General features: G+C 37.8%; 3 protein-coding genes across 3 annotated transcripts; 2 read left to right on the top strand and 1 right to left on the bottom strand.

Annotated features, from left to right (window-relative positions):
• Positions 1–5,040: 5,040 nt before the first annotated feature.
• On the top strand, positions 5,041–6,021 carry LOC102477997 (olfactory receptor 51F2). The gene has a single exon (XM_006166454.2). The coding sequence runs from the start codon at positions 5,071–5,073 to the stop codon at positions 6,019–6,021; it is 951 nt and encodes a 316-aa protein (XP_006166516.1). The 5' UTR covers positions 5,041–5,070.
• Positions 6,022–12,141: 6,120 nt separating this feature from the next.
• LOC102486456 (olfactory receptor 51A7) lies at positions 12,142–13,086 on the top strand. The gene has a single exon (XM_006166470.2). The coding sequence runs from the start codon at positions 12,142–12,144 to the stop codon at positions 13,084–13,086; it is 945 nt and encodes a 314-aa protein (XP_006166532.2).
• An 8,252-nt stretch (positions 13,087–21,338) lies between these two features.
• On the bottom strand, positions 21,339–22,310 carry OR51S1 (olfactory receptor family 51 subfamily S member 1). The gene has a single exon (XM_006166453.1). It carries the CDS (start codon positions 22,308–22,310, stop codon positions 21,339–21,341), a length of 972 nt encoding a protein of 323 aa, XP_006166515.1.
• Positions 22,311–27,805: the final 5,495 nt, after the last annotated feature.

Genomic DNA, 27,805 nt, shown 5'->3' with positions numbered 1-27,805 from the left:
CTTTACATTTATATATTAGTTAATGAAAGAATTCATAGCTATTTATTGTTGAAGATTTCTATTTTCAAGTAGGCAATAAAGTGCTTTTTTTAAAAATATACTTCAGTAAATTTTACCAACCTCCCTCTGTCACCAAAGACAAGCTTTTTATTTCAGTACATTTTGTAGTTTTGTGGCTATTGTGAATAAAGTGATATTTTTATAAAATGTTCTCAGTGGTTAATTCTGTGATCGTGATGGAAAAATGTATTAATTTGTGATACTGATCTTTTGTACAGTTACTTTGATAAATTATATTTTAAGAGTTTGCAGTCTATTATTAAAACCTAAATAAAAACTTTTTTTAGTTTTTTTAAAATGTAACACAATTTCCTTCTATATACTTGTGTTTTATCATTTGCTATTTCATGAAATGATGAATTGTAGTTGTCATAGAAAACATGGTCTCTTGTCACTTATTTTAATGAAAATGCTTTCAATAGATTACCATCGAATGTATTTTCTGTGTATTTCTGGAAGATATCTTTCATTAGAGGACTTTTGTCTTCTTCCTAAATACTAAAAATTTTATCATGAATTCTTATTAAATTTTTTGAATATTTTCTTGACTCTTGAGAAGATCATGCTTTCCCTCCTTTAATCTAGTACCATAGTCACACCATTGGCAGATTTCTTAATTTGATTTTTTTTCATTTATAGTACAAAATCATCAGTGTTAATATGCAATATTCTTTTTTATTTTTTGAGAGATTTTTGCTATAAGGCATGCACACTTGCCAGAAAGACAGAGAGAGAGAGACAGAGAGAGACAGAATCCCTCCTTTTCCATTCTTGGGATCTTGAGCTCACACGCACACGTGCCTGGCATGAGTTTAAGCCACAAGGTCTGCAACGCAAACTGTGGTTGACTAGATGGGAGTCCGTTTTGCTATCTGCTGGTCTCAATGTGTAATATTCTTTTAAAACCCTGTTAGGCTGGGTGCAGTGATATGTGCTAAGTTATTTACTCTGTATTCATAACTAATTAGATAAATGGCATTCCATTTTTATATATACATTACCATGTGGTTTCTTAGCCTTGGAACTATGCACATTTTGGGCTGGAAAATATTTTGTGAAAGGTGGTGCTGTGCACTTTAGGATGGTTAGTTGCCTCTCTGGTGCCTACTCATTAGATGGCAGTAACACTTCCTCCCCAATTGTGGCAACCAAAAATGTCTCTAGATAGTGTCAAATGATCCCTGTGGGTGGGGGTAAAATTCATTCCCTTTTCTTCCATGCTAGATAAATTTATAAAATTAAAAATACTTTGTCTCCTTTTTGCTTTTTTCTTAAATTTTGGTAGCTCTCACAAGTCAAGACACATGTTCTCTGACCCTCTGATGGTAGTTTTTCCTGTCTTTATTCTTTCTTTTCTGATGAATTTTATTTACTAGGCTAATTTGGTAATTTTTGATTTCATATAAAATCGTTTTCCTACCTTACATTAAAGATATTATATTTTTGTATGTTATTCTTTTATGTTAACAGCTATATTTCTCTAACTATAGTTTTTTAAATTTTCATGCTTTTTCTAATATTTTATTGGCCAGTTTTTTAAAAAGTTTGCATATAGTCCTTTTAAGTAACCAACTTTGGTTTTATTGTTAATTCATTTTTTGTTTCTTTATTTCTGTAATTTGTTTTTTTGACAATTATCAAATTATTTTCTTAGCTTCTTATTACTGAAAATTTAGATAATTAATATTGCCATCCTTGTTTTATAATAACAGCATATTTTTCAGGTTAAAAAGTGCACTCTGATGTCTAATCTCACAAGTTCTCCTGTGTGATGTTCTCATTGTTATTCAGTTTAAAAAGTTTTTTATTAATTTGTTTATTTATTTTGTATAAAGTGCTTCATAAATGAGTATTGTTATTACTTTGGAGTTCCTGTCATTTTATATTATTATATTAATAAAAATAAATGATTGCTTATAGGTTAATTTAATATTCCAGGTTAGGCAGTATAAAGATCTGTGTGAGAGCATTTTGTGTTCAGATAAAGGAAAGATGGAAAGATATTAGAGACTGAGTAGAAAAGATTTGATAATTGATTGGAGGTAGTATAGACAAAAAAAAAGGCATATAGGATATAGACCAAAAAAAAAAAAAAGCATATAGGATAATTTCCAGATTTCTTATATAGATAATTAGGTTATTTTTGTGAAAATAAGTGTTATGCAGAATATATAGGAGGAAGAACAGTTACAGGGGAAGATGATAGTGTTGGTCTTGAACATAATGCATTTGATTTATCCATGAAAAATCCATATGGAAATGTCTAGAAAAAAATTTATTTTCAGAATTGTACCCTGGAAATCAAACCTGGTTTTCAGATACTTATCTGAGATTTGTTAATATATACATGAAATATGAAGCTGTAAAAAGGGGTGAGATCATTTTTTAAGTTGCCTGAGAATGGGAAAAGAGTTGTTTTCTTAAAGGATACTACATATAAGTTTAAAAATTATGATCTTATCAGGAGGAGAAATACAAACAAAGGAAACAATAAGAAACAATCAGAAAGATCTGAGTATTGGGAGAAAAAAAAAGTAATAGAGCTTAGTACCATACAATAGGTGAGAAAATTTTTTCCAAAAAGTATTGTCGACACAGTATGTAAGAGTCAACTGAATTTGACAGTTCTATTTTGGTGTTCTCTCTAGTGGGTATAGCCTAGATACCTGATTCTCCAGGCCTTTCACACAGAGAGATCAATATTAAGATTATTTTCTAGAGAAGCCTGAAGAGCTTCATATATGCACCATTCGCATGGAATTAACATTTTGCACACAGGATTCTACTGCACAGATACCGCAATGACCACAGTATGTATCTTTAAAATCACACATCTGAAAAATATATATTTTTTTTGGAGAGGTTTTTGCTACAGGACGCGTGCGTTCGCCAGACAGACAAAGAGAGACAGAGAGACAGAAAGTGAGAAATCACCCCCCAGCGGGGATGGCCATGCTGTAATCCCTTCTCCTCCATTCTCCTCTCTGGATCTTGGGCACACATGCACAGGCGCCCGACATGAGTCTTAAGCCACCGGGTCCGGGACGTGAACCGTGGTTGACTACATGGGAATCCAGCGACATAGCCATTATGCTAACTGCTTGTCCCTGAAAAATATTTTTAAGAACTTTTTGTCAGGCTGGTTTAGAGATCTTTCTTATGCATTCCTCAGCTTTATTTAGTGGAATCACTGGGCTCAGACACACAGCCTCCCAACTCAGCTCTTCATCTGCCTACCTAGATAATTTGGGGCAAGTGACCTAATCAATTTATTCATCAGTTTCCCAAAATGTATATTAGCGATAAAAAATTTATTTCATTTAATAGTTATGATGATAGGACCAAAGTATGGCTCAAAATCTGAAGATGATTATACCTGTTATATGCTACTTACTCCAGAAATGCTGGCTGTGTGGTTCTCTGAATGTCAACAGTAGCCTGTGCTACCATTTATAATAATGGGATCAGAAAAATGGTATACTGGTTATGTCCCTGGACTCCCACATGGCTGACCACAGTTTGAGTCCTAGATCGGTAGACTTGAAACTCACACCGGATGCATATGGTTGCATGCCCAGGATCCGAGGAGGAGAATGTAGGAGAAGGAATTGTGGCATGGCCCATCCACCTCCCCCTACACCGGGGTGATTTCTTGCTTTTTGTCTCTCTGACTCTCTCTGTCTCTCTGATGAGCACAAGCAACCTATAGCAAAGATCTCTCAAAAAAATATATATATATATAATAATATAGCACTTACTAAACTATGTTAAAGTAATGGCAAGGTTTGCCTCCTCTTTCTTCTCTTTTTCTGTCCCTCCTTCCTTCTCACTTTCTTTTTTATTTTGGAGAGGTTTTTGCTATAGGGCATGTGCGCTCGCCAGACAGACAGAGAGAGACAGAGAGACAGAAAGTGAGAAATCACCCCCCAGGGGGATGGCCATGCCACAATCCCTTCTCCTCCATTCTCCTCTTGGGATCTTGGGTACCACACACACGCGCCTGGCGTGAATTTAAGCCACCGGGTCTGGGACTCGAACCGCGGCCGACTATATGGGATTTCAGCAACATAGCCATTACGCTAACTGCTGGCCCTTCCTTCTCACTTTCTTTTCTCATTCTTTCTTCGTGGTTTCTGTCAACAGGCACTGTTTTATAAAGATAACATCAGATGATTATTTAATTCTAATTCCTAGTCGTCTGTAAAGTGCATGTATTGTATTATTACCTATCTCCTAGAATTGATTTATGAGTGAAATTATACAATGCATATTAAATGCCAAAAACACAGGGAACTCTTAACAAATGGGATTAATAATTGTACTGTGGGTGATATTTTGGACCACCTTATAATTACACATGAATACATGTATCTCAGGGGTTTCCCGGATTCTTCTGGATATTTTCCAGGGAAATCTGCTAATGTTTCCATTTCAAACATGATTTGTTTTGCTCAGTGTTTTATTTCAGAGTCATTCATTTTAAAAATTATTTATTTTATTATTATTTACTGTTTTAAATAATTTTTCATTTAATTTTTTATTATTATCATTATTATTCACTTTTACCAGAGAGAGAAAGTGAGAAAGCAAGCCAGCAGGCCCAGGACTCGAACCACAGTTGGCCATGTGGGAGTCCAGTGCCTTAACCACCATCCCTTTGCCAACCCTGCAAAATATATTTGTTTTTTTATTAGGTATTCCACTGGAGACTTTTGTAGGAAGGAATGAATTAATTGTGATTTTGTTGCCAATTAATAGAATTATAGGCTTAATGTACTTAAGAAAATTGAATGTGAAACAATTCTGAGAACTTTTGCAATAAATGTTGAACACTTAGAGACTGAGAAGGAAGCTGAAGCACTAAAAAACTCAGGAAAAAAATAAAATTTTTGGAGAACTATAAATAGTCATTCAATAATCTTGGAGTACTAAAAAAATGTTCTAGGTGATAAGCTATGTATTATGTGTTGTTCAATTATTCAAATATCCCTGTCTTCCCAGTCCTTCACTATGTTCATCCTCAATAATACCAATGCTCAGCCTCTGACCTTCTTCCTGACGGGTATCCCAGGTCTCAGATCAGCCCAGGCCTGGCTCTCCATCCCCTTTTGTCTACTGTATATCGTCGCCCTCTCTGGAAACAGCATGATCCTGTTTGTGGTCCTCCGTGAGCAGAGTCTCCATGAACCTATGTACTATTTCCTTTCTATGCTTTCAGCCACAGACCTGAGCTTGTCCCTGTGCACACTTTCCACCACACTTGGTGTCTTCTGGTTTGAAGCCCGAGAGATCAACCTAAACGCTTGCATTGCCCAGATGTTCTTTCTCCATGGATTTACTTTCATGGAGTCTGGAGTTCTGTTGGCGATGGCCTTTGATCGTTTTGTGGCCATTTGTGACCCACTGAGATACACCACCATCCTTACCAATGCCAGAATTGCCCAGATTGGGGTGAGCATGTTGATAAGGAATGTTGCTGTCATGTTGCCCGTTGTTCTCTTTGTTAAGAAGCTGTCTTTCTGCAGATCTAAGGTCTTGTCACATTCTTACTGCTACCACGTTGATCTCATTCAACTCTCATGCACAGACAACAGAATCAACAGCATCCTTGGTCTGCTCGCACTGTTCTCCACAACAGGATTTGACTGTCCTTGCATCCTACTGTCTTATATTCTGATCATCCGTTCTGTCCTCAGCATTGCTTCCTCAGAGGAGCGGCGAAAAGCATTCAATACATGCATATCCCACATCAGTGCTGTTGCCATCTTCTACATCCCTCTCATCAGCTTGTCTCTTGTCCATCGCTATGGCCATTCAGCACCTCCATTTGTCCACACTATCATGGCCAATGTCTTCCTGCTCATACCTCCTGTGCTCAACCCTATCATCTACAGTGTGAAGACTAAGCAGATTAGAAAGGCTATTATCAAAGTCTTACATCAGAAGCAGCTCCAGATTTAAGCTTCAGTTATGTCAGAATAGAGATAATGCCTTTTATGAATAAGGAAATTGTACCCAAAGTCCTAGACGTATCTCCAATAGCCTAAATTATAAAATTTATAGGTTGCAGGACATTTGCCTAGTCACTGTGTTTGTCAGTAAATTCATATCCATACCATCTGAATTATGATTTTGTGTTCAGTATAAATAACATATGTATACAACTCTTCATATTTATAAGAAACATGAAATTTGCATAAATTATTAATTAAGATTTTTGCCTGAAATTATAAAAGTTCAGATTTAATGTTGTAAACATTCTAAATAAGCCAGTTGTTCTTTTCTGGATCTCAAGCCAGCTGGTGCCCTGTGGTTAATGTGGCTTCATTCCACATGGCCTACTGCATGGTTTAAGTCCCTGACTTGGCAGCTTTAAAAACGAACCAAATGAATGTACATGGACGTCAAAAATTCCCAAAAGGAATTCTTTTCTTTTTTTTTGGAGATATTTTTGCTATAGGGGGTGTGTTGTGCTTGCCAGAAAGACAGAGAGAGAGAGAGACAAAGAGACAGTAAGTGAGAAATCATCCCCCAGGGGGATGGCCATGTCACAATCTCTTATCCTCCATTCTCTACTCAGAATCTTGGGCAGGCACCCATATATGCCTGGCATGAGTTTAAGTCACCAGTTCTGGGACTTGAACCGTAGTCGACTACACGGGAGTCCAGCAATATAGCTATTAAGCCAACTGCTGGTCCCTGCAAAAGGAATTCTAATGCTACATCTATCCATTATGTGTAGTGAGGCCTTGCATAAAGTTTTGCCATAGGGCGGGTGCCACCACGCCCAGGCCTTGCATAAAGTTTTAAAGAAACAGTGTGATGTTTGACTAGGAATCACATCTTTCCGGAATACCAAGAGATTCTGAACTAACATAAGGTTCATAGCTTTATCACTGTCACACATATTAGTACACTTTCAGAAGTATTAAGCTAACAAGATCCATGCTACAGAACCAGCCTACTAGATAATGGGCCTTTTTAAATCCAATATTCTGCCACCCTAACTTAAAGGCCATAACACCAATTTTCAACATATCCCCTCTGAACAGAGTCATCATTGTTGGCGTATCTGTTAGTTATCCATCCTTTGTTTCAGGCTATTGGAGTTTATCTGGGTCTTCTTTTCTATTCTCTTTGTTTGAAAAGCATGTCCTCCTCTAGCATGCCATGAGAATTTTATATTTAATTTATTTTTAATTTTCAAAGTTGTAGCTGAATAAAATTTAATACCCTTCCTGAACTTCAAGGTCCACAACACTGGATATGTTCGTGACCCCAGGCTTTCTTTTCTGTTCTGTCATATTAAATACTTCAGAAGCCATTAAGTGTGAATGGGCTGAATAAAAGGTAGTGAAGAAAGGAGAAGTCTATGAAAGATTTGAGAGCTTCTGACCTACCTGAAATTATTTACATTAAAAAATAAGTTGTGGTGGGGTAAACAGTGGCACCAAGGTAAAATGTGATGTTGTGTGACACTGACCCACATGGCAAGGTTCTGTGTTCATGTCAAGACTTCCTTGACTACCCTGGTTATATGTGGGCCTATGATCCAGAGCTGGATGACTGAAGCAGGGCATGGATCACGGTGCCAAAACCCTGTTGAGAATGTTGTCTCTCTGTCTCCCTGTGTTTCTGACTCCATATATGGAATAAAAAAATAAATAAACTTTTTTTTTAAAGAGAATTAGACATTGTTTGATCTAGTTGGTGGCGTGGTGGTTAAGCCTGCTGGTCCCACACGACCAACTGTGTATTTGAGAACATCTCTCCTGGGGGATGTTTTCTCACTTTCTCTTTCTCTCTCTCTGTGTCTCTCTCTGCCTCTCTTGCTAATAGATATGCCCGTCAGGAAAAAAAAGAAAAAGAAAATCAGACACTGTGATAACCAAGCAGAATACAGTATGTGGTGGGAATTCACCTTATGACTGCCTGTATGTGACCTCTATAATAGTCTTATACTGGGTCTGAGATGGGTTACACTGAATCTTAGATCCATATTTGAATATGAATGGTCTTTATCAATATCTGAGACTGTATGTTCTCCAAGCCTGTACCAGATGTGGAACAGGGTCCAAAGAGTTAAAGCTATCACTATATGTCAGAAATTTCTCTGTGCATTTCCTTAGGAGAATCCCTTAATCACAGATGTCAATAAAACAGTCATTTTTTTCCCAAGGGACTATGTGTCTTTTGATTCTCAGGAGTAAGTGCGCATGCTAAAAAATATTATGAGAATATAAATAAAGATGTGGATTCCCAACAGGGTGCCAGAACAGAGAAGCTGCAGAACTACAGAATTTAGAGTCTCTGCATCTTCAGTCTGGAATAAGGCAGCCAGCAGCCTGGTAGGTGTCATGGACACTCACATTAAATTCCCTTAGGCTAATTTTATGTTTTCTAATAATGACACTGCAATTTATAGAGATTACTCTGTCTTTCAAGGTGCTACAGGTAAAAAGGCTTCATGATTTGTTCAACCTAAGGAACTAAACTACTTTTGGGTCAAAGTTTATGGCTGAAAAGATTATGGGCCATGTATGGGATGGCATACTCATTTGTAGCTGAATGATAAATACAGTAAAAAAAAAATATATCATTAACAGTAACTCGTTTGTTCAGTTAACTGAGTTAGACTGAGAGCTTGTTAAGAAAGACCTGAGGGGGACCAGCAGTTAGCATAATGGTTATGTCACTGGACTCTCATGTAGTCAACTGCGGTTTGAGTCCCGGACCTGGTGGCTTAAACTCACACCGGTCACATGTGCATGCGTGCTCAAGATCCCAAGAGGAGAATGGAGGAGAAGGGATTGCGGCATGACCATCCCCCCTGGGGGGGTGATTTCTCTTTTTCTATCTCTCTGTGTCTCTCTTTCTGGAGAGTGCACATGCCGTATAGCAAAAACCTCTCCCCCCCAACAAAAAATAATACAATTTAAAAAAAGAAATACCTGAGGCAAGGAACCTTGAAAATGATCCAGTTTGAGGGAATTCATTGAACAGAGATGGAAGATGTATTACCACTTTTCTCGCCCTGCCTGAATCCCACTCTTTTGCCAAGGGAAGACTTTCACCTGTACTGTTGGAAGATTTTGGTCCAGAGCTCTGAAAAAGTAAGTTGCTGAAAATGTCAAGGATGCCTTGCAGCTGGGTTATGAGCAAGAATAAATCCAGAAACAAAACAAGTGATGAGAATCTGAATTGGACACTACTAGGAAGGTTAGACACAGAGGAGCCAAAAGTACTGGAAAAGGAACCAACAAACAGGGAGAGGGAGCAAGAGCTATTGCCATTATGAGCAGGGCCGGCCAGGAACTGCAAGAAAGGCTACGAGTGCTTTAAGCACATACAAATGGTAACCATGCGTCATGGTGCATGGTGCACATCAGGGAGGCATTTACCACATCTGAGAGGCTGAGACAGTACAGGTGCTCAGTTTTATGAAGGGAAGTATGTTCTCATTTAGCCTTATCACTTCTCCATGTGACATGTCCATACCCACCATGTAACCTCCTTCACAGCTCCTAACTTCAGACAATTTTGGGCAAAGAATTTTTCAAAATATTGACAGCAGTGAGAAAACTTAGCTACTGTTTTCTCTCCACTGTTTGCCTCTCTACTGTCTTCTATCTAGATTCAACCTTCTTTTTTCACCTTCTCCAAGAAATGCTGAGACTCCCTGTAAAAGGTCAAATGCTCATGCATCGCCATCCCCTCCTCACCATTTTTTTTTGCTGATGGGAACGGCTAAGTAATGAAAGGTGGTGTCAGAGGCACTGTCATTCCTCTAGGCCCTCAGAGCTGCCATGCTCACTTGCATTGCCCTGCCTCTGTCAACTGTCAAGATTTGATGACAAATGGGGTTCGTGTTGGAGATCGTTGAAGATGTGAAGCTTTTTTTGTAAAAAAAAAATAATACTTCTATTGTAATTTAATATTTACACATAATAGTTATACATACTTGTGGGGTACATTGTGGTTTTACAAAACAGATATTCGATGTGAATTGGTCAAGTCAGGGTAAAAGCATCCAGCATCTCCAACATTTATCATGACTTTATGTTGTGCATATTTGAAATCTACTTTCTGGCTATTTGCAAGATAGAATTGTCATCAACTTTCTTTACTTTAACATGCTATTCTTTAATCCATTCAGCTACCTACATGCACATTTGTATTTGCTAAACAAGTTCTCCTCATCCAGCTCTCCACTTTCCAACTTCTTTTATTTATTTTTTTCTTTTTTTGGAGAGGATTTTGCTATAGGGCATATGTACTTGCCAGACAGACAAAGACAGAGAGACAGAAAGCTAGGAATCACCCCCCAGGGGGGATGGCCACGCTGTAATCCCCTCTTCTCCATTCTCCTCTTGGGATCTTGGGCACGCATGCACACGTGCCCAGCGTGGGTTCAAGTCACCAGGTTCAGGACTCGAACCGTGGTCGACTACGTGGGAGTCCAGTGACATAGCCATTATGCTAACTGCTCGTTCCTCCACTTCCCAACTTCTAGTATTCACCATTGCACTCTCTACTTCTATGCAATTGAATCTTCTAGCTTTTACTAATGCGTGTTTGATGGTTATATAGAGTGGTGTTATGACATGCAAGAGATGAGAATTTAAAGACTACGGAAAAGTATAGAGAATAATACCTGTACTTGTACAATTCTTGTGGACAAATTTAAGCATTTATATATTTGCTTTCTGTGCTTTTTTTGTCCTAGAGAAAACATTTACTCTTAAATTTGAAGTTCCTTTTGATCCATACTCCACTCCCACTGTAGTCATTCATACTATGATTGTGTGTGTGTGTGTGTGTGTGTGTGTGTGTTTGCTCACATACTTTTCTAGTCTGGAGGTTAATCAACTCTTCCTGTGTCAAGAAAGTTAACATTTTATAATTTTCAAGCACACACAATCTCTATGGCATACACTTTTTTTTTCTCCTTTAAAAATATTTGAAAAACCTGGGACCAGCAGTTGGCGTAAAGGCTATGTCGTTGGACTCCCATGTAGTTGACTGTGGTTTGAGTCCTGGACCCCGTGGCTAACACTCATGCTGGGTGCATGTGTGTGTGTTTCCAAGACCCTGAGAGGAGAATGGAGGAGAAAGGATTGTGGCATGGCCATCTCCCCTGGGGGGTGATTTCTCGCTTTCTGTCTCTCTGTCTCTCTCTGTATTTCTGATATGTGCACATGCCCTATAGCAAAAACCTCTCAAAAAAAAAAAATGAAAAACCTATAGATTGTACCAAAACAGACTGAGGGCCAAAATAGATTCTATGCTGCAGTTTAACAACCTATGTGATAGCTCAAATTTATGTTTTCACACACATGTACTGAGAATGATAATATAAAATTTAGTTCTTTTTTAACTCGTGCTACTATGATATCTCTGGGTTATGTGATGCATAATTATTGTTCACATCCATGACATTAGAGCTCTTTCAGACTGTAATATATTCCATTTAGTTTACCTGATGTATAAATTTCAAAATATGGTGGTTAAAAAAAAACTGGGGATAAAGTAGAAGGAGAGTGGGAGGGAGGAAGAATGTAGGGAAGGAAATTTGGGAGGAAAAAATTGAGAGGTAAGACATTTGTGGGACACAGAAATGGTTTATTACCTGTTGATGATAACATGTATAGTATTCTCAGCTGGACTGGTCTGAGGTATATTTCATGCTGGGTAAATTGTCTTTACAATTTAAATGATGTACAGTAATTAAATCTATAAACAATAATAACAAAAAAATTAAAGAAAAGTAGTAAAACACATTGTTACCTCCTTGTTATGGAGTTATTTAGAAATATATCAGAAAATAAGGATAGATTTGAAGAATTATATAAATATATATAAATTATATATTTCTTTTATGAGTACTACAAAGAACTTAGTTAAATGAACTCTACATTTTTTTATATATGTAAAAATTTACATTATATTTTTGGCACCTAAGATTGAGTTATATTCAATTTATTCAACAACGGAAAGTAGTAGTATTCAGCAAATACAACTGAGATTATTTCTGTCTGTTGTTACTTTAGACCCAGGAGCAGATGAATGAGAGACCTGTTTATGATGTTTCTTCCCAATACCTCAGAAGTTGAAATTTCTACATTCCTATTGATTGGGATTCCAGGGCTCGAGCGTGTGCACATTTGGATCTCCATCCCCATCTGCCTCATGTACCTTGTGGCCATTCTGGGCAACTGCACCATCCTATTTGTTATCAGATCAGAATCTTCCCTCCATGAGCCCATGTACTATTTTCTTTCTATGTTGGCCCTATCTGACTTGGGCCTGTCTTTCTCCTCCCTCCCCACTATGCTAAGGATTTTCTTATTCAACATCATGGGGATTTCTGCTGATGCATGCATTGCCCAGGAATTTTTCATTCATGGATTCACAGATATGGAGTCTTCAGTGCTCTTGATCATGTCTTTTGATCGTTTGATAGCTATCCGCAACCCCCTGAGATACAATGCCATCCTAACCAGCACCAGAGTTGTGCAAATTGGACTGGCATTTGCTATTAAAAGCATTCTCCTAGTACTTCCTCTTCCTTTTACTTTAAAGAGACTCAGATACTGTAATAAACGCCTATTATCCCACTCCTACTGCTTCCACCAGGATATCATGAAGTTAGCCTGTTCTGACAACAGGGTTAATTTTTACTACGGTCTGTTTGTTGCACTTTGCATGATGTCAGACAGTGTGTTCATTGCCATTTCCTATGTGTTCATCTTGAAGACTGTATTGGGTATTGCATCCCATGGGGAGAGGCTCAAAGCTCTGAATACATGTGTTTCTCACATCTGTGCCGTGCTCATCTTCTATGTGCCCATCATCACATTGGCCACCATGCATCGCTTTGGCAAGCATAAATCCCCTTTAGCTATGATTCTGATAGCAGATGCATTCTTGCTGGTACCACCCCTGATGAATCCCATTGTGTATTGTGTGAAAACTCGGCAGATTAGAGTGAAAGTCCTAGAAAAACTAGGTTTAAAGCCTAAATGATGGGGCAAAGGAGAATTTTCTATTTCTCTAAAGAGTCTTAGGAGCAGAACTGTGTTTCATCCAAATAGGATATGATTCCATTTACTTCATAGTCTTCAAATTGGCTTCAGTTCATTAATCATTAATACTATTAAGTAACTCATACACCATAGCTTTCCCTGCTTTTGAAGAAGAGGCTAATATTTTGTATACACTGTATGCTTCCTTTTGTTGTTGTTTTGGTGATCTATCCTCAGAGACATGAGAGAAGAGTAAGAATCCTGAGAACCTTCTAAGAAGAATCTAGGGAAAGTAGATCGAACTACGACTGGGAGAACCCTGAAGATTCTAAAACCATTTAACATGTCTATGTTTGCCTTTTATTTTTTTTGAAATCTCACTGCAATTTACATTAAACACTTTACAATATGACTGAGTTTGTATAAATATGTTCTTTACTTTGCTATTCAAAGTGTAATCCACTGACTGGCAGAAATTACTTCACCTAGAAAGTGTTTAAATTGCATATCTCATGTCTTGCTGCAATCCTGTTCAGTCACAGTCTGGATTTTTAAAAACATTTCTTCCTTTTCTCCATGAGTTAGAAAGACAGAGAGAGGGAGAGAGACAGAGAGACAGCAAGCACCACAATGCCATAATTCACTCTCAGCTTCAGCCCCAAGTCACGGGTATGCATGCACTTGGCATACTCAGGGAGGTTTCTAGACACAAACCTGGAACCTTCCCACTTGAGTCAGCCTTGCAGAGTGTCCCATTATACTGCTGTACCACCATCTGCTCCTTCCTTTGTTTAATGGTAGAAGGTACATGCACGGAGGAAGAAGGAAGGGAGAGAGAGAGAGAGAGAGAGAGAGAGAGAGAGAGAGAAAGAGAGAGAGAGAGAGAAAGCACCTTCCATATGATCTTATCACACCACAATCCACTCTACTCTGATTTCCAGCTCCTCAGGATATTGGGTGCCCATATGTGCATTTGGTGTGTTCTCAGGCTAATCTGGAGAACTGAATTCCTCATTGGCTATGTGGCTTCCTTCACTGTAGTCTAATGAGCAATAGAATATACTACTTAACTTGACCTGGCCTCTTTTTAAAATTGCGTGTATGTTGTTGTTTTAAAAGTTTTTAATCTGCATTTCAGCAAGATCTAAAGTAATTGGCATATACATCAGTGTTTGTAGGACACCTGGGAAAATATCAAAGGGAGAACTAGAGAGATTAGGTCATTCGCTAACGTAACTAGGGAGAGGGAGTTGATTTGGGGAAAGGGTGGAATGAAAGGGCTTTGGCACTTGGCAGCTTCACAGTAAACATAAGGGATGAGTGCTTGGGGCTTAATGACTGAAGGTTCACATGCATTTCTGACATTATGTGAATGTCTCTCTCATCAACTATACTGTGACATTCTACAGAGCAAGAGCTGTGGATTACTCAACCATTAAGTCACCTGACAAAAAAAGTACCTTACCCATAGTTTATGTTTAGTAGAGGTGCATGGATTTGAACTAAAATTATAGTATAAAGAAAAAGAGATATCATCTGGTAAATGGTTGACTTAAAAGGATATATAGTAAATATTAGAGAACAAATAATAATTTCAGAAATTTTGAGGAAGAGGAGACCTTGCACCAAAGCCACAAAGAACAGTCAATATGTAATAAATTCTGAGACTAGTCCCTCAGGTGTTTCTGAATGAAGATTCTTGGGTGAATCAGAGCAGTTATTATCTAAAAGTAGTTCTGTACCTTAAGGGAAGAAGTTAACATCACAGGAACTTCGAGAGCCTTTGTGAGACATAGAGATTCTTTCCTTGGATGCTGCCCTATAAATTTAGGGCAACCCATAATACTGTTGGTCAATAGTGACTCTCAAGCCACAGCACAGAATCTGCACTACTGCAGCATACACACACCTTTAATGTCTGCACCTTTCTGGACCCACCTTCCACTTCCTGTATTGTACACAGGACTAGACCAAAGAGCTAGAAAAAATAAGGGTCAGCAAGGAACCTTTAGGAGCCACTAGGTCAATGTCATTCTTATTTAGGGAACCAGGACCCAGGATTATTCCTTGACAGTAAGATATAACGTAACTCCAGACTGAGGATTTAGAAGGTAACTCAGAACAAAGAATAAGATCCATCAGAGATTACAGTCCTTTAAACTCCTCTGCTGGGATAGCTAATTCCTGCCAGGAAGGAGAAAAGATAAGTGGAGAAATAAGGACTGAGGCAGGCTCAAGTTCTCTGATCTCAGTTCTATTTCCTGGCTGTGTGTTCTTGAGGAAATTACTTTCTATGTGTCTCTTTGTTTCTATGTTTTTGTCTCTCTCTCTCGCACGCACACACACACACACATACACACACAGACGCACACATACACAATCACACACACAATCAAATTCTGGCTGTTATGATGGAAAGCTTTGTTTAGCAATTGGACTAACCCAGAGATATGGGGTTTGCAAAGATTTTTCTGTTCTGTAGTGTCATTCACTTGCTATGTTTTAACTGTCACATTTTATTTACAATTGTAATGTCCTTGCTAATACTTTCATTCCCTGTATGCTTTTAAAAAGAATGTTTTATCTAAATGTTTCAGGCAAGGTTACAAAGAAAGAGTAGTGCCCTCCACTGGCCAGTGGTAGTAATAGCAACCACTACACTTTAGAAGGATATTTATTTATTTATTTATTTAATAGAGATTGTTGCTGTAAGGCGTGTGAGCTCTCTGGAGAGATAGAGAGAGGCAGAGAGAGAGAGGAAGTGAGAAATCACTATCCAGGGGTGATGACCACACCACAATCCTTTCTCCTTCATTCTCTTCTGAGGATTTTGGACACACATGCACATGTGCCCAGTGTGATTTTTCAAGCTGCTGGGTCCAGAACAAGAACAACAGTAGGTCATGTGGGAGTCCAGTGTCTTAACCATTACACCACCTGCTGACCCTCCCTTGAAGGTTTTGACACAATTGGTGTAATTTAGCTTATGGCTAACAGAGAGTGAAAGCTAGGAGATAGTATTTGAAGACCTGCTGTGAAAGAGCATTCTCTACCCTGATTTAGCACTGTTAGAAACACGAGAAGGTTGCTAGGGTGCTGCATTTGGTTCGGTGTTTACCACTGACAGGCAGGGATCTCAGAGACCTCATCACTGTTGTTTCAAGAGGAACTGCTTCCCTATCTAGCGTTTTTAAAGGGGCAAAGACTTTTATTAAGGCAAATGTACAAATAAATGCAGTCTCCACAAATAATATTGTAGATTTGAGGTGTTCTTAATTTCTCAGCTTCAGTATCCTCATATGTGAAATGGAGACATTAAACCATGTACTTACAATAATTTAATAAGGTAATATATAACTTGCAAAGAAGCTTCTTATAATATGAGGATATCAGTATTGTGTGTTCCTGAAATGCACCCAAATAAAACATTGTTTTTTATTCTATTATTGACACTAAATAAGTTCAATTTTCTACCTTTTATTTAAAATGCATTCTTGTATAATCACAAGAAAATAAGGATGTCTCAATATAAAAAGTTTATTAGCGCATTAAAACAGACAACTATGAAGTAATGAGTGGATGCTGAAAAAGCATTTGATAAGATTAAGCAGGTAAGTCTATTGAAAATGAAGTAGATTTAATAGGTAAATTAGCTATTTAAATATTATAACATTTCCCAAAGATCTAATGGGCTATCATTTATACGTGTGTGTGTATATGTATATTTATGGATATGTATGTATATATACACACGTATAGCCATACACACATACTAGTTTATACATATATTAGTTTGAGTAGGATGTGTATGTTTGCTGGAGTCTCCTCCATTCTCCTCTTGGGACTTTGAGCACGCATGCGCATGTACCTGGTGTGGTTTTTCAAGCCTCTGGGTCTAGGACTCCAGTGGCTCCTTTGGCTATGTGAGGTCCAGTTGCCTTAACCTCTATGCCATCCACTGGCTTGAGCCAGCCGTATTTTTAATATTGAGTCATTCAAAAAGACATGACATGTTTTTCTATGTTTTTTCTGTGCAAAAGTGACTTCCCTGACAACCCAATAGGTAAAATACATCATTTACCTGAAATCAAAAGCAAGATTTGAATATTCACTTTTATTATTATCTTTCATAATTACTTTGGAGATTCCGGTGATTCACATAAAAAATAAACAGATAGTTTGTATAAAATTAGAGAATATTGATTTATATATGCTACACATTAAAAAAATTCAAACATGTAATATATGTGGCAAATTTGTAAGAAATATTAATGCAAGAGATTATTTTTGTTATAATAGCAACAAATACCACACATTCATATAATTCATATAAATAAATGTAACCTGAGTGAATAATTTCATTTAAAATATTTTAAAAGCTGATAATGAATGAAACACTTATATTCTTGGATGGAACAACTTATTATGGTTAATGTTTATTCTCTTAGATTTAATCTATAAACAGAGGGTAATTCCCTTTGGAAATACAAAGCTTCTGTTTTGTGAGAAGGTAATTCCTTTATACCAACTATTAGCTAAATCACACCATGAAGCTGCTCTAATAGATCAGTGCTAAGTCATCACCCATACAGAAGAGTTCTACCAAAAAAAAAAGACTCTACAAACATGCACATATCCTTTAAAATATAATATACATAGTATTATATTTAAGTGAGAAAAAGAGAATGCATTTAATAAGATGATTCTAGAATTAGCAGATTATCACAATTTCTTCCATTCTCCTTTTGGGATTTTGGGTGTGCACGCACACATGCCCATCATGTTTTTCAAGCCCCAGATACAGGAGTTAAATCAGCTTTAAACTCTGTACCACTGGAACACCCAAAGATACCCTTTCTAAAGTTTAATATAAATATGAAAATTATAAAGAAAAACAAAGTGGATTTGATTATATACAACTATACATGTTTGTCTGAGAGTTGGTTGCCAAATAATACTAAAGACAAATACTAGATTGGAAAGGAATAAAACTTAGATTTCTTACAGATTTATGTTTAAAATGTATGTGATCCAATAGAAAAAAAAGTGGATAAAGTTTATTTGACTAGGCTACTTATGGAAAAGAAACATATTAATCAATAGATAATTCTTACTATTAGGGAAATTCAAAATAAAGTAAAATGAGATAATTACTACTAATAAAATAAATGAATAATTCAAAAAAATAGTCAACAACCAAGTAGTCAATTTTGGTGGGGATGCAAAAGAAAGGGACTCTTTTATGAAAGAAATATGCATTAATTGAGACCAGCAGATAATGTAATGGTTATGTCTCTGGATGCCCACATAGTTGACTGCGGTTTGAGTCCTAGACCCAGTGGCTTAAAACTCATGCCAGGCATATGTGTGTGCATGTTCAAAATCCCAAGAAGGGACTGTGGCATGGCCATCTCCCTTGGAGAGGGAGTTTTCACTTTCTGTATATTCTTGGATGGAACAACTTATTATGGTTAATGTTTATTCTCTTAGATTTAATCTATAAACAGAGGGTAATTCCCTTTGGAAATACAAAGCTTCTGTTTTGTGAGAAGGTAATTCCTTTATACCAACTATTAGCTAAATCACACCATGAAGCTGCTCTAATAGATCAGTGCTAAGTCATCACCCATACAGAAGAGTTCTACCAAAAAAAAAAGACTCTACAAACATGCACATATCCTTTAAAATATAATATACATAGTATTATATTTAAGTGAGAAAAAGAGAATGCATTTAATAAGATGATTCTAGAATTAGCAGATTATCACAATTTCTTCCATTCTCCTTTTGGGATTTTGGGTGTGCACGCACACATGCCCATCATGTTTTTCAAGCCCCAGATACAGGAGTTAAATCAGCTTTAAACTCTGTACCACTGGAACACCCAAAGATACCCTTTCTAAAGTTTAATATAAATATGAAAATTATAAAGAAAAACAAAGTGGATTTGATTATATACAACTATACATGTTTGTCTGAGAGTTGGTTGCCAAATAATACTAAAGACAAATACTAGATTGGAAAGGAATAAAACTTAGATTTCTTACAGATTTATGTTTAAAATGTATGTGATCCAATAGAAAAAAAAGTGGATAAAGTTTATTTGACTAGGCTACTTATGGAAAAGAAACATATTAATCAATAGATAATTCTTACTATTAGGGAAATTCAAAATAAAGTAAAATGAGATAATTACTACTAATAAAATAAATGAATAATTCAAAAAAATAGTCAACAACCAAGTAGTCAATTTTGGTGGGGATGCAAAAGAAAGGGACTCTTTTATGAAAGAAATATGCATTAATTGAGACCAGCAGATAATGTAATGGTTATGTCTCTGGATGCCCACATAGTTGACTGCGGTTTGAGTCCTAGACCCAGTGGCTTAAAACTCATGCCAGGCATATGTGTGTGCATGTTCAAAATCCCAAGAAGGGACTGTGGCATGGCCATCTCCCTTGGAGAGGGAGTTTTCACTTTCTGTCTCTGTCTCTCCGACAAGCACACATGCCCTACAGAATAACTTCCTCTTTAAAAAAAATATACATTGATATGGGAATCTACTACTGCATATTGAAATTTTAAGTGTACAATTCTTTAAAATGAGCCGTAATAAGAGATCAGGCTTATAAAAATAATAGCACAAGTCCACATAAACAGATGTCTAAGACTGTTTATTACAGCATTGTTTGGAATGACCTAAAACTGATGACAACTCTAAGAGCCCATTAATTGAAAACACTTGAATAAAATACAGTCCACCCATAGCATGATATATTATGTAGTCATTTGCATGAATGATCACTATACCAACTGACTTAAGGGATATCCATCAAAAGGAAAGTCAGATGCAGAAAGACATAGAGAGTGGTTTTCAACTAAAGTGCTACAACCAAACAAGTCCTAATATGTGAGTATTAATGATCATACTGAGGCCCAGCTGTGGTGGCACTAGTGCTAGGGCACCACTTCATGATACTAGAGGCTCATAGGAAGCCCAGGTTCAGATACTGTGTTGACCTCGACATGCTGGGAGTGCCTTCTGTGCCCATCATCTTAGCTGACTTGGAAGCTGGGGGAAGGATTGCAGCAAGGCAAGATCCTATCAAGGGTACCTATCTCTTTCTTTAGAGAAATAAACAAGATGAAATAAACAATTGTATTGACAAAAAGAAAAAAATTAGGAAATCAACCATATTTCTAGAATGAAACTGCAATTACCTTGTGTTATTCTACTTCGACTACATAGTACCATATGGCCTTGGTTGCTTACTACTACAACATCTGTTGCAGTGGTCACTGGTCATTACACTGACAGAAGTCCTCTTGATCTAGGATGATTTGATTTGGTGACTATGTTTCAGGTCTCCAGCAGTAAGGACTTGTGCTAGGCTATGGATTTGGCTCAGCTCTGCACTATGTATCTCATTCTGGGGACCAGGTTGAAGGGACAGAACTTTCTAGAGAAGTTCTATTTATACCACAAGAAATCAAACCCCATTGCAAAATCACAGTTAAGCTCCTCCTTTTATCACATTTAATCACATCCTATTGATCAAAACAAATCCTGATGACCCCATTGACCGGAGTGTAATGTGAAGCCCAAAGTCAAAGCTAAGAGAAATCCACGCTGTCCACTCTAACCTTCATGATGTAGGTATAAATGGATAATAAATACTACTATAAGGAAGTAAAAATTTGAGGCCAGTAATTTCATAAACCATATGCAAGATTAAATGTATTTAAAACACTGTATTTATTTACTAAATGAGAGACTTACTTGTATCATCCTCATGTATTTAATCCCTAAGGATCAATCAGGACTCTTGCTTCTGATGAGGGCCCAGAACTGGTGAAAGATTCTCCATCTAGCCATGAAGAATGTTTATGTCTTCTGTATTTTGTCATATAACAAAAGACTCCTCCAGTTTCCTCTGCTATTTAGATGTAGATACAGAGGTGTGTGAAGAGGGGGGACTAGCAACAAAACAATAGTCATCAACTTCAATGGTGGTGAGAAGACCTGGATTCTGGCCTTTTCTATGCTGTTGATATATGTGTAACAGGAGATGGGTCACTTCCATTCCCTGGGGCTTGGAAACTTTCGTTGTTATACACATGTACACTTCTAGGAACAGGTACCCGTGTCCATGCATGTACCTGAATGACCATTTCACACATGATGGACTGAATTCTCAGTAAGAGAAAACTTCATATTAGGGGCCCTGTGCTACCAAATGTGGAGGGACTTCCTCACTGAGTACAACCCACCTTCCTGGGCTGCAATCTCTTGAGTATCTTCTCTCTAATCTCTTTCATCTTGACACTGTAGAGAATAGGGTTTATCAATGGAGGAAGCAGGAAGTGGATATAGGACAGAAGAGTATGGGCTTGCTGTGGGATTGGCAACTTCAGACGAGTAATGAGGGCCAAGAAAATCATAGGTATGTAGAAGAGGAGTACAGCAGAAAGGTGAGCGGCACAGGTTTGACCAGCCTTCCAGCGATCCTCACTGGATCCCACCCCTTTCAACACCCTGACTATTAGGCCATAGGAAAAGAAAATGAGCAGGGGATCTAATCCCATGGCTGACAAGACCACAAAGAGGCTGTAGCCTGCACCCCAAGCTCCTGGGCAGGCCAGACGGGCCATATCTGGATGCAGGCAATAAGAATGGGTTAAGATCTGTGGGTGACAGTAGGGCATGTGGGCCAGGAGGAATGGCAGGGGCAGATGAAGACCCAGGCACCGGAAAGCAATAGCTAGGCCTATCTTGCTAATGGCACCATTCGTGAGGAGTGCTGAGTAGCGGAGAGGGCGGCAGATGGCCAGTGTCCGATCGAAGGCCATGGCAAGCAAAACAGAGGACTCCATGACAGAAAAAATATGGACAAAGAACATCTGCAGGAGACAGGCTGAGGCAGGGACAGCGTGAGCATCAGCAAGAGCAAGACCTAGCAGGGTGGGCATCAGGGATGTGGCCAAACCAACGTCAGACACACTGAGCAGGAAGAGGAAGAAGTGCATTGGGCGGTGCAGGGTGGGCTCCAAGGCAATAATCCAGAGGATGATACCATTGCCCAGGGCAGAGAAAAGGTAGACAGTGATGAGGAGTATCGTCCACCAGGAGGGAGTAGCTGACAGGCCTGGCATGCCCACCAGCAGGAAGGTGGGGGCCATTGAGGTGCTGCTGTTGGAAGCTGCCAGGGTGGGGAGTGCTGACATGGTTCAAGATCCCACTTAGAACTCTGGAACCTGAAAACTAATTAGAGAGATTGTCTTAATCCTGTGACATGATCTTTTCTGAAACAGACCTGCCTCACCTCTCTTGCCCATGCAAACATACACATACACACGCAGGGAAAATTACGTTTGTATCCTGAAAAGATGTATGTGAGTATATGTAAATTTTTAAAATGTAAAAAAATTAATAAATGGATATAAAAATGGAAAAATAATTGAAAAGTTATTTACCAGTTAAAAGAAAAGTATTTTTTTTAAAGGTACATCTAGTAAAATCTGTTTTGAATTATTTGAATTTAAGATGTATAGAACAGCCAAATAAAGATGTACAGGGTGAGATAAATATAAAATGGTTTGAGGGATATGATTTATCAGTTTATAGAGTTTAGGTGAAGTCAAGAGAGTAGATAAGACTATTGATAAAAAAAGAAGAGGGTCAGGTAAAGATATTTAGCAATTTCAATATCCTAATCTCAACATTTGATTAAAAATTAGACAGAAAAATCAGCAAGGAAATGGAAGTCTTGAAAAACATTATGAACCCTAAATTACATTTATAGAATATTCTACACAACATCACAAGACTACAAATTCTTATCAAACACACACGGGATGTTCTATATGACAAACTATAGGCTTGAAGAGAAAAAAAATTAATAAATTTAAATTATTTAAATCATACAAAGTATATTTGGCCAAATGGAATTAAATTAGAGATCCAAAGCAAGAAATATGAGTTTCAAACCACAACGAAATAGTGAAAAAGAAATAATGTACAAAAATATTATAAAATTTATGTACTGAAAACAATGTTGAGGAATTAAAGAACCTCTAAATATTGGAGAGATGTTCCTTAGTAGTAGATTGGAAAACTCAATGTAATTAAATTATCAATTATTCCTAAATTAATCTGTACTTTAAACAATATTCCTAACAAAAAGCCAGCAAGCCTTTCTATAGAAATTGACAAGCTTATTCTAATGCTAGGATAAAACACAAGAACCTTTTTATTATCAAGACAGAAATGGTTATCTAAAACTAGATACAACATATTCTAACCATAAATGGAAATATAAGTAAATGTGATAATGTCTAAAGTAAAACATCAAATGTGATTATAGGTGCCATACAATAAGGCTAAATATAAGGAGCAGAATGAAACAGAATGTTGCAGAACAGGGCAATGTTTGTGGTCTAGTTGACTGGTAAATGTTCGGAATTTGAAATACTAACAAATAAACAGATAGATAGATAGAGATGTAAATTAACTATAAGCATTTTTAAAAGAAAATTCTGAATATATATGTCCTAAAATATAAAGTTATACATGTAAGTCTAATCATTTCCAAACTGAAAAGGGAAAATAAATACAACAAAGACCATCAATCCAACAGAGGAATACCAAGAGGATTACTAAAAAGTAGATATTTATTTCTGGCATGATGGAATGAGGAGGCTGATAAATTCTCTTCCACCAAAGTAGCTATACAGTGGGAAATAGGATCCATTTCAGTAATATGGAAATACACACACACATACACACACACACACACACACACGCCCACACACATTTATTTATTCATATATGTAAATAAAACTGCAGGCTAGGTGCAGTGGTAAGTGCCCATAATTCAACTTACTTGGAAGACTGAGGCAGGGAGATCATGAGGTTGAGACCAACGTTGTCTCTGGACAAAAAAAAAAGAAGGAAAGAGACAAACTCCCATCTCCTCATATACCGACATAGTTATCAAGATTCACAAACATGACCTCAATATGTGGCACATCTATATTTCTTATTTATACCCATAAGAAATGTGAGAGATCATATACATGATCATCATACTTACTATTAAGTCATTCGAATTTGACTTAAAATATGACAGATTGCTCCAATACAAGTTAATCTTCCACTTGATAATGTGATTTAAAAAATATGGATACATAATTATCTCCAGAAGACATTTACAAATACAGAATGACATTTTTGGGGAGAGGACAGAAGTTTTATTCATTTCCATATTAGTTCCCTGTCATCTGAAAGATAAACAGCTGAGATGACTAAAGATACAAAACACAGGGTATTTAATTATAAGGGAGATTTGCTGCAGGTGTAATGGAGTGATCTAAGCAGCCACACTGAGTGGGAATATATGAACAAATCTGTTCACTTTACATTTGTGTCCAGACCTAGTTCTGACTATTAGGACCCTTGGAAACATTATCCCTGTTATTTACCAATCAGTATTGAAGAAAACATGCCAGATATGGTGTTTGGTAGCAAATGAATGCTGCAGTATTTGAATGACTTCAGAATGTGATTAAATGAGAAAATGCATAGTTTCAACTCCTCAGGAGTCAGGCCACAGATGAGAGACTGGGGTAGGAAGAAATGGCTAAGAGAGTGGACTTGTTTCTAAGACAATGATTGGAGATCAACATCTTGAGAGAACCCCATTTATCTCCACGTTAACTCTGGATGTATTAAGAGAGTTTCGGTGTGGAGCACCAAGCAATCTGCTGGAGACAGGGGGTACATTATCTAACAAAGTAAGAGATCAAATCAGACACATAAAATATGGATAGGACAAAATACTTATGCATATAAGGGCATAAAAATAACGACAACAAAAACCAGCATAGCATCTGAGGCTGAGAACTAAAATAACCTAGGGAAGAGAAATAATTAGGTAAGTTACAAGTTCTAAATTTACATAATTTCCCACATTTGAAGACTCAGATCTTTGTAGGTATTTGGACTATCAAGGAACAGTCAATTCTGCTGGTTCTTGTATCCAGATTATTTGTCATGCTCTGTCTTAACGGAGGACTCTCCCTGAATTCAGGTTTTCCCTGACAATGCAGGGACAAGGACCCCAACAAAACATCACTGAAGCAAGGAAGGTAAAAAAGTCAACCCACAGAGAAGGAACAATATCACCGTGGAATTTTTAACGTTCTCAAATTCCTGCAGTCTGAAGTTTTGGCCACCAAGAAGTGTAGAATTATACCATACAATTTTGGAATATTTTTTAGTGATAAGTTTGGTCAGCAAAGTTTGCTCCAAGTGACTTCCAAGTTCTAAAGTAGGGTATTAAGTTTTAGAGTCCTTTAGCTCTAGTTTTCCTTTTGTTCAGTCTTAGACTTTTACCCAATTCCAAAGACTGACTGCTGCTTCATAACCCTTGCCTTTGTACCTGCAGTTGTATCTGCTATTGTTCCATTTTCCATCTCAGGAACCAATTTACCTTTCCTGGAGCTCATATATGACCAGCTTTCATAGACCATTTGATATATATCTCCTTTTCAAACAAATCACTTCCTATTCTACTACTTTTATATGACCACTGCACATCCCTACAGCATAAACTAGCACGATATTTTAACTATTTTCATGCCTTCCTACACTATGAACCACTTGAAGGTGAAGACTATCTTTTCTATTATTTATTTCTATAACAACAGCATCTGTCCATTACACATGAAAAAAATCATTGAATTCCATGAGCAGTTTTGAAGAAATTGCTTTAAAAAAAATTTGTTCATTGCACAGATTCAGAACTTCTTATCTCCTCATCTTTTGCAAAGGCCATAATCCTTTTCTAGTCTCTCCACTTGCCCGATTCTGATCTCTCAGTCCCTATTTCTCAACTTTTTAAACATTGAAATAACTTCCTGTGAAGGGACAATTCTCTCCCTGTCTCCTTTCGCTCTCCCTAGCCTCAGAGACAGGAACTTCCACACCTACTCTAGTCTCTTCTCTTTCTTGTTTTATCTTCCCACTTTCTACTCTCTCATTTGTTATCACTCTCACCTCAGTCTGACCATTCCCAAACCTGCTTCTCCCTTTGTGCAGTTCACTCACCACACCTGGTTTCTCCCAGAAAGTCTCACATACTTTGTTGTAGTGGACTGCATCAGCTGTATGCTTTATGTTACTTTGGTTGTGCCACTTCTCGGGGAGTGGGTGAGTGTAGGGTCCAGGACAGGTGAGCACAGGTGTCCAGCCTCTCATTGTCAGAGTCCCAGGGGGAGCCTCAGTGAGAATGCATGGTTAGTTAAGGGCCTATTGTTCTGCCCAGAGGAAGAACCATGATGACTTTGGAAGTGCAGCAGGACTGGAAGAATCCCTCTATGCCTGGCATCCAGACCTGTTCTCATGGTCCATGAAGCAGGCCCCCTCCACCTCTCAGTAGTTTGGTGTTCACACACCCCAGGGACCCTGATGCCTTGTCTTACATGTCCTGACCTGTGTGCTGTTTGACCACTACCACAAACCCTTCTAACCTTTTCTTCAGAGTAGATAATGAGCCCCAGAGAGTGCCCCAGGCTAAGTCTTTAGGGACTTTGTTGCTTATCTTTGTTTTGACTAATTGCCATTAGCAGTGTGATAGCACATGGTGCTAATAGCACTAAGGTCACAGGGATCACTTAGTCACTTTTTGAATCTTCAAGATAAGGCCTAGATCAACTCAAAGTTAGCTGAACAACCAGAGGAGTTCTTATCATTGTTAAGGTTCAATCTTTTTTTTTTTTTTTTAAAGGTTTTTGCCATAGGTTGCATGTACAGGAGTGAGACAGAAAGAGATAGTGAGAGGGAAAGTGACAAATCACCCCCTCACCCGTGGGGATGGCCATACTGCTGATTCTCCTCCTGGGATTTTGGACAACCATGCACATGCTCCTAGAGTGATTTTCAAGCTTGCAGGTCCACAACTCAAACCACAGTCCCCTCAGCTCTGTCTATATGTAGATTGTTGAATGTAAAGTCAAATCTCTGCAAGACATCAGCTACCTCAGTTGGACCCCCACACTCCTCTAGCCCAGTAATTTTGATTCCCTTTTTTTCTCTCTCTCTTTCAGTTGGCAATTCCTTGTTTTCCTTGCCTCTTTTTGTTCTCAGTAGATGCCCTGCTTTTTGATGGATTATGTATTACGAGATGCCCCTACTCTCCATTTCAGCTTGTGGCTTTTCTGTCACACTCTGGGCATGATTAGACCAAAACTTTAAACAGCTTGGGCACTCATTGTGAAGCTCCTCCCTTCCCTCAAACCATCCAGAGGTGCTTTTGTTTCTGTAATCCCTGCAGCAGATCTGGGTAACCAGACCCCAGATGGCAGGATAGCTCTTCCCTATCTCTTATATACTTACAACTCCTTTAAAGAGGTGGTATACTAATCTTTCTATCCCCAGGGTACAGTCAAACTTCTTTAGGACTCAGGTTACTTCATCTCCCCCACCCCCACTTCCTTCCACACAGTTCCAGGTGGTATGATTTATTGAACTTGGAAGCTGCTTTCAAACTTCCCAACTGAACTTTAACCTCATAGTGAAGGAAGCAGGAGACATTGATTAAATTTACTTTAGTGCAATATAACCACTACAATTCTATATCCAGGTTCTGTTTTAGACTCCCTGTTTAGTTTGATGTATCATTCCCTATTCTTTTATCATCTTGGGTCTAAAGCTGTTTCTC

Source organism: Tupaia chinensis, unplaced genomic scaffold, assembly GCF_000334495.1.
Source record: "Tupaia chinensis unplaced genomic scaffold, TupChi_1.0 Scaffold144260_1, whole genome shotgun sequence".
NCBI classification, from domain to species: Eukaryota; Metazoa; Chordata; class Mammalia; order Scandentia; family Tupaiidae; genus Tupaia; species Tupaia belangeri.
The sequence above is the reverse complement of the archived record's forward strand: the minus strand, read 5'-3'. Positions and strand labels throughout refer to the sequence as shown.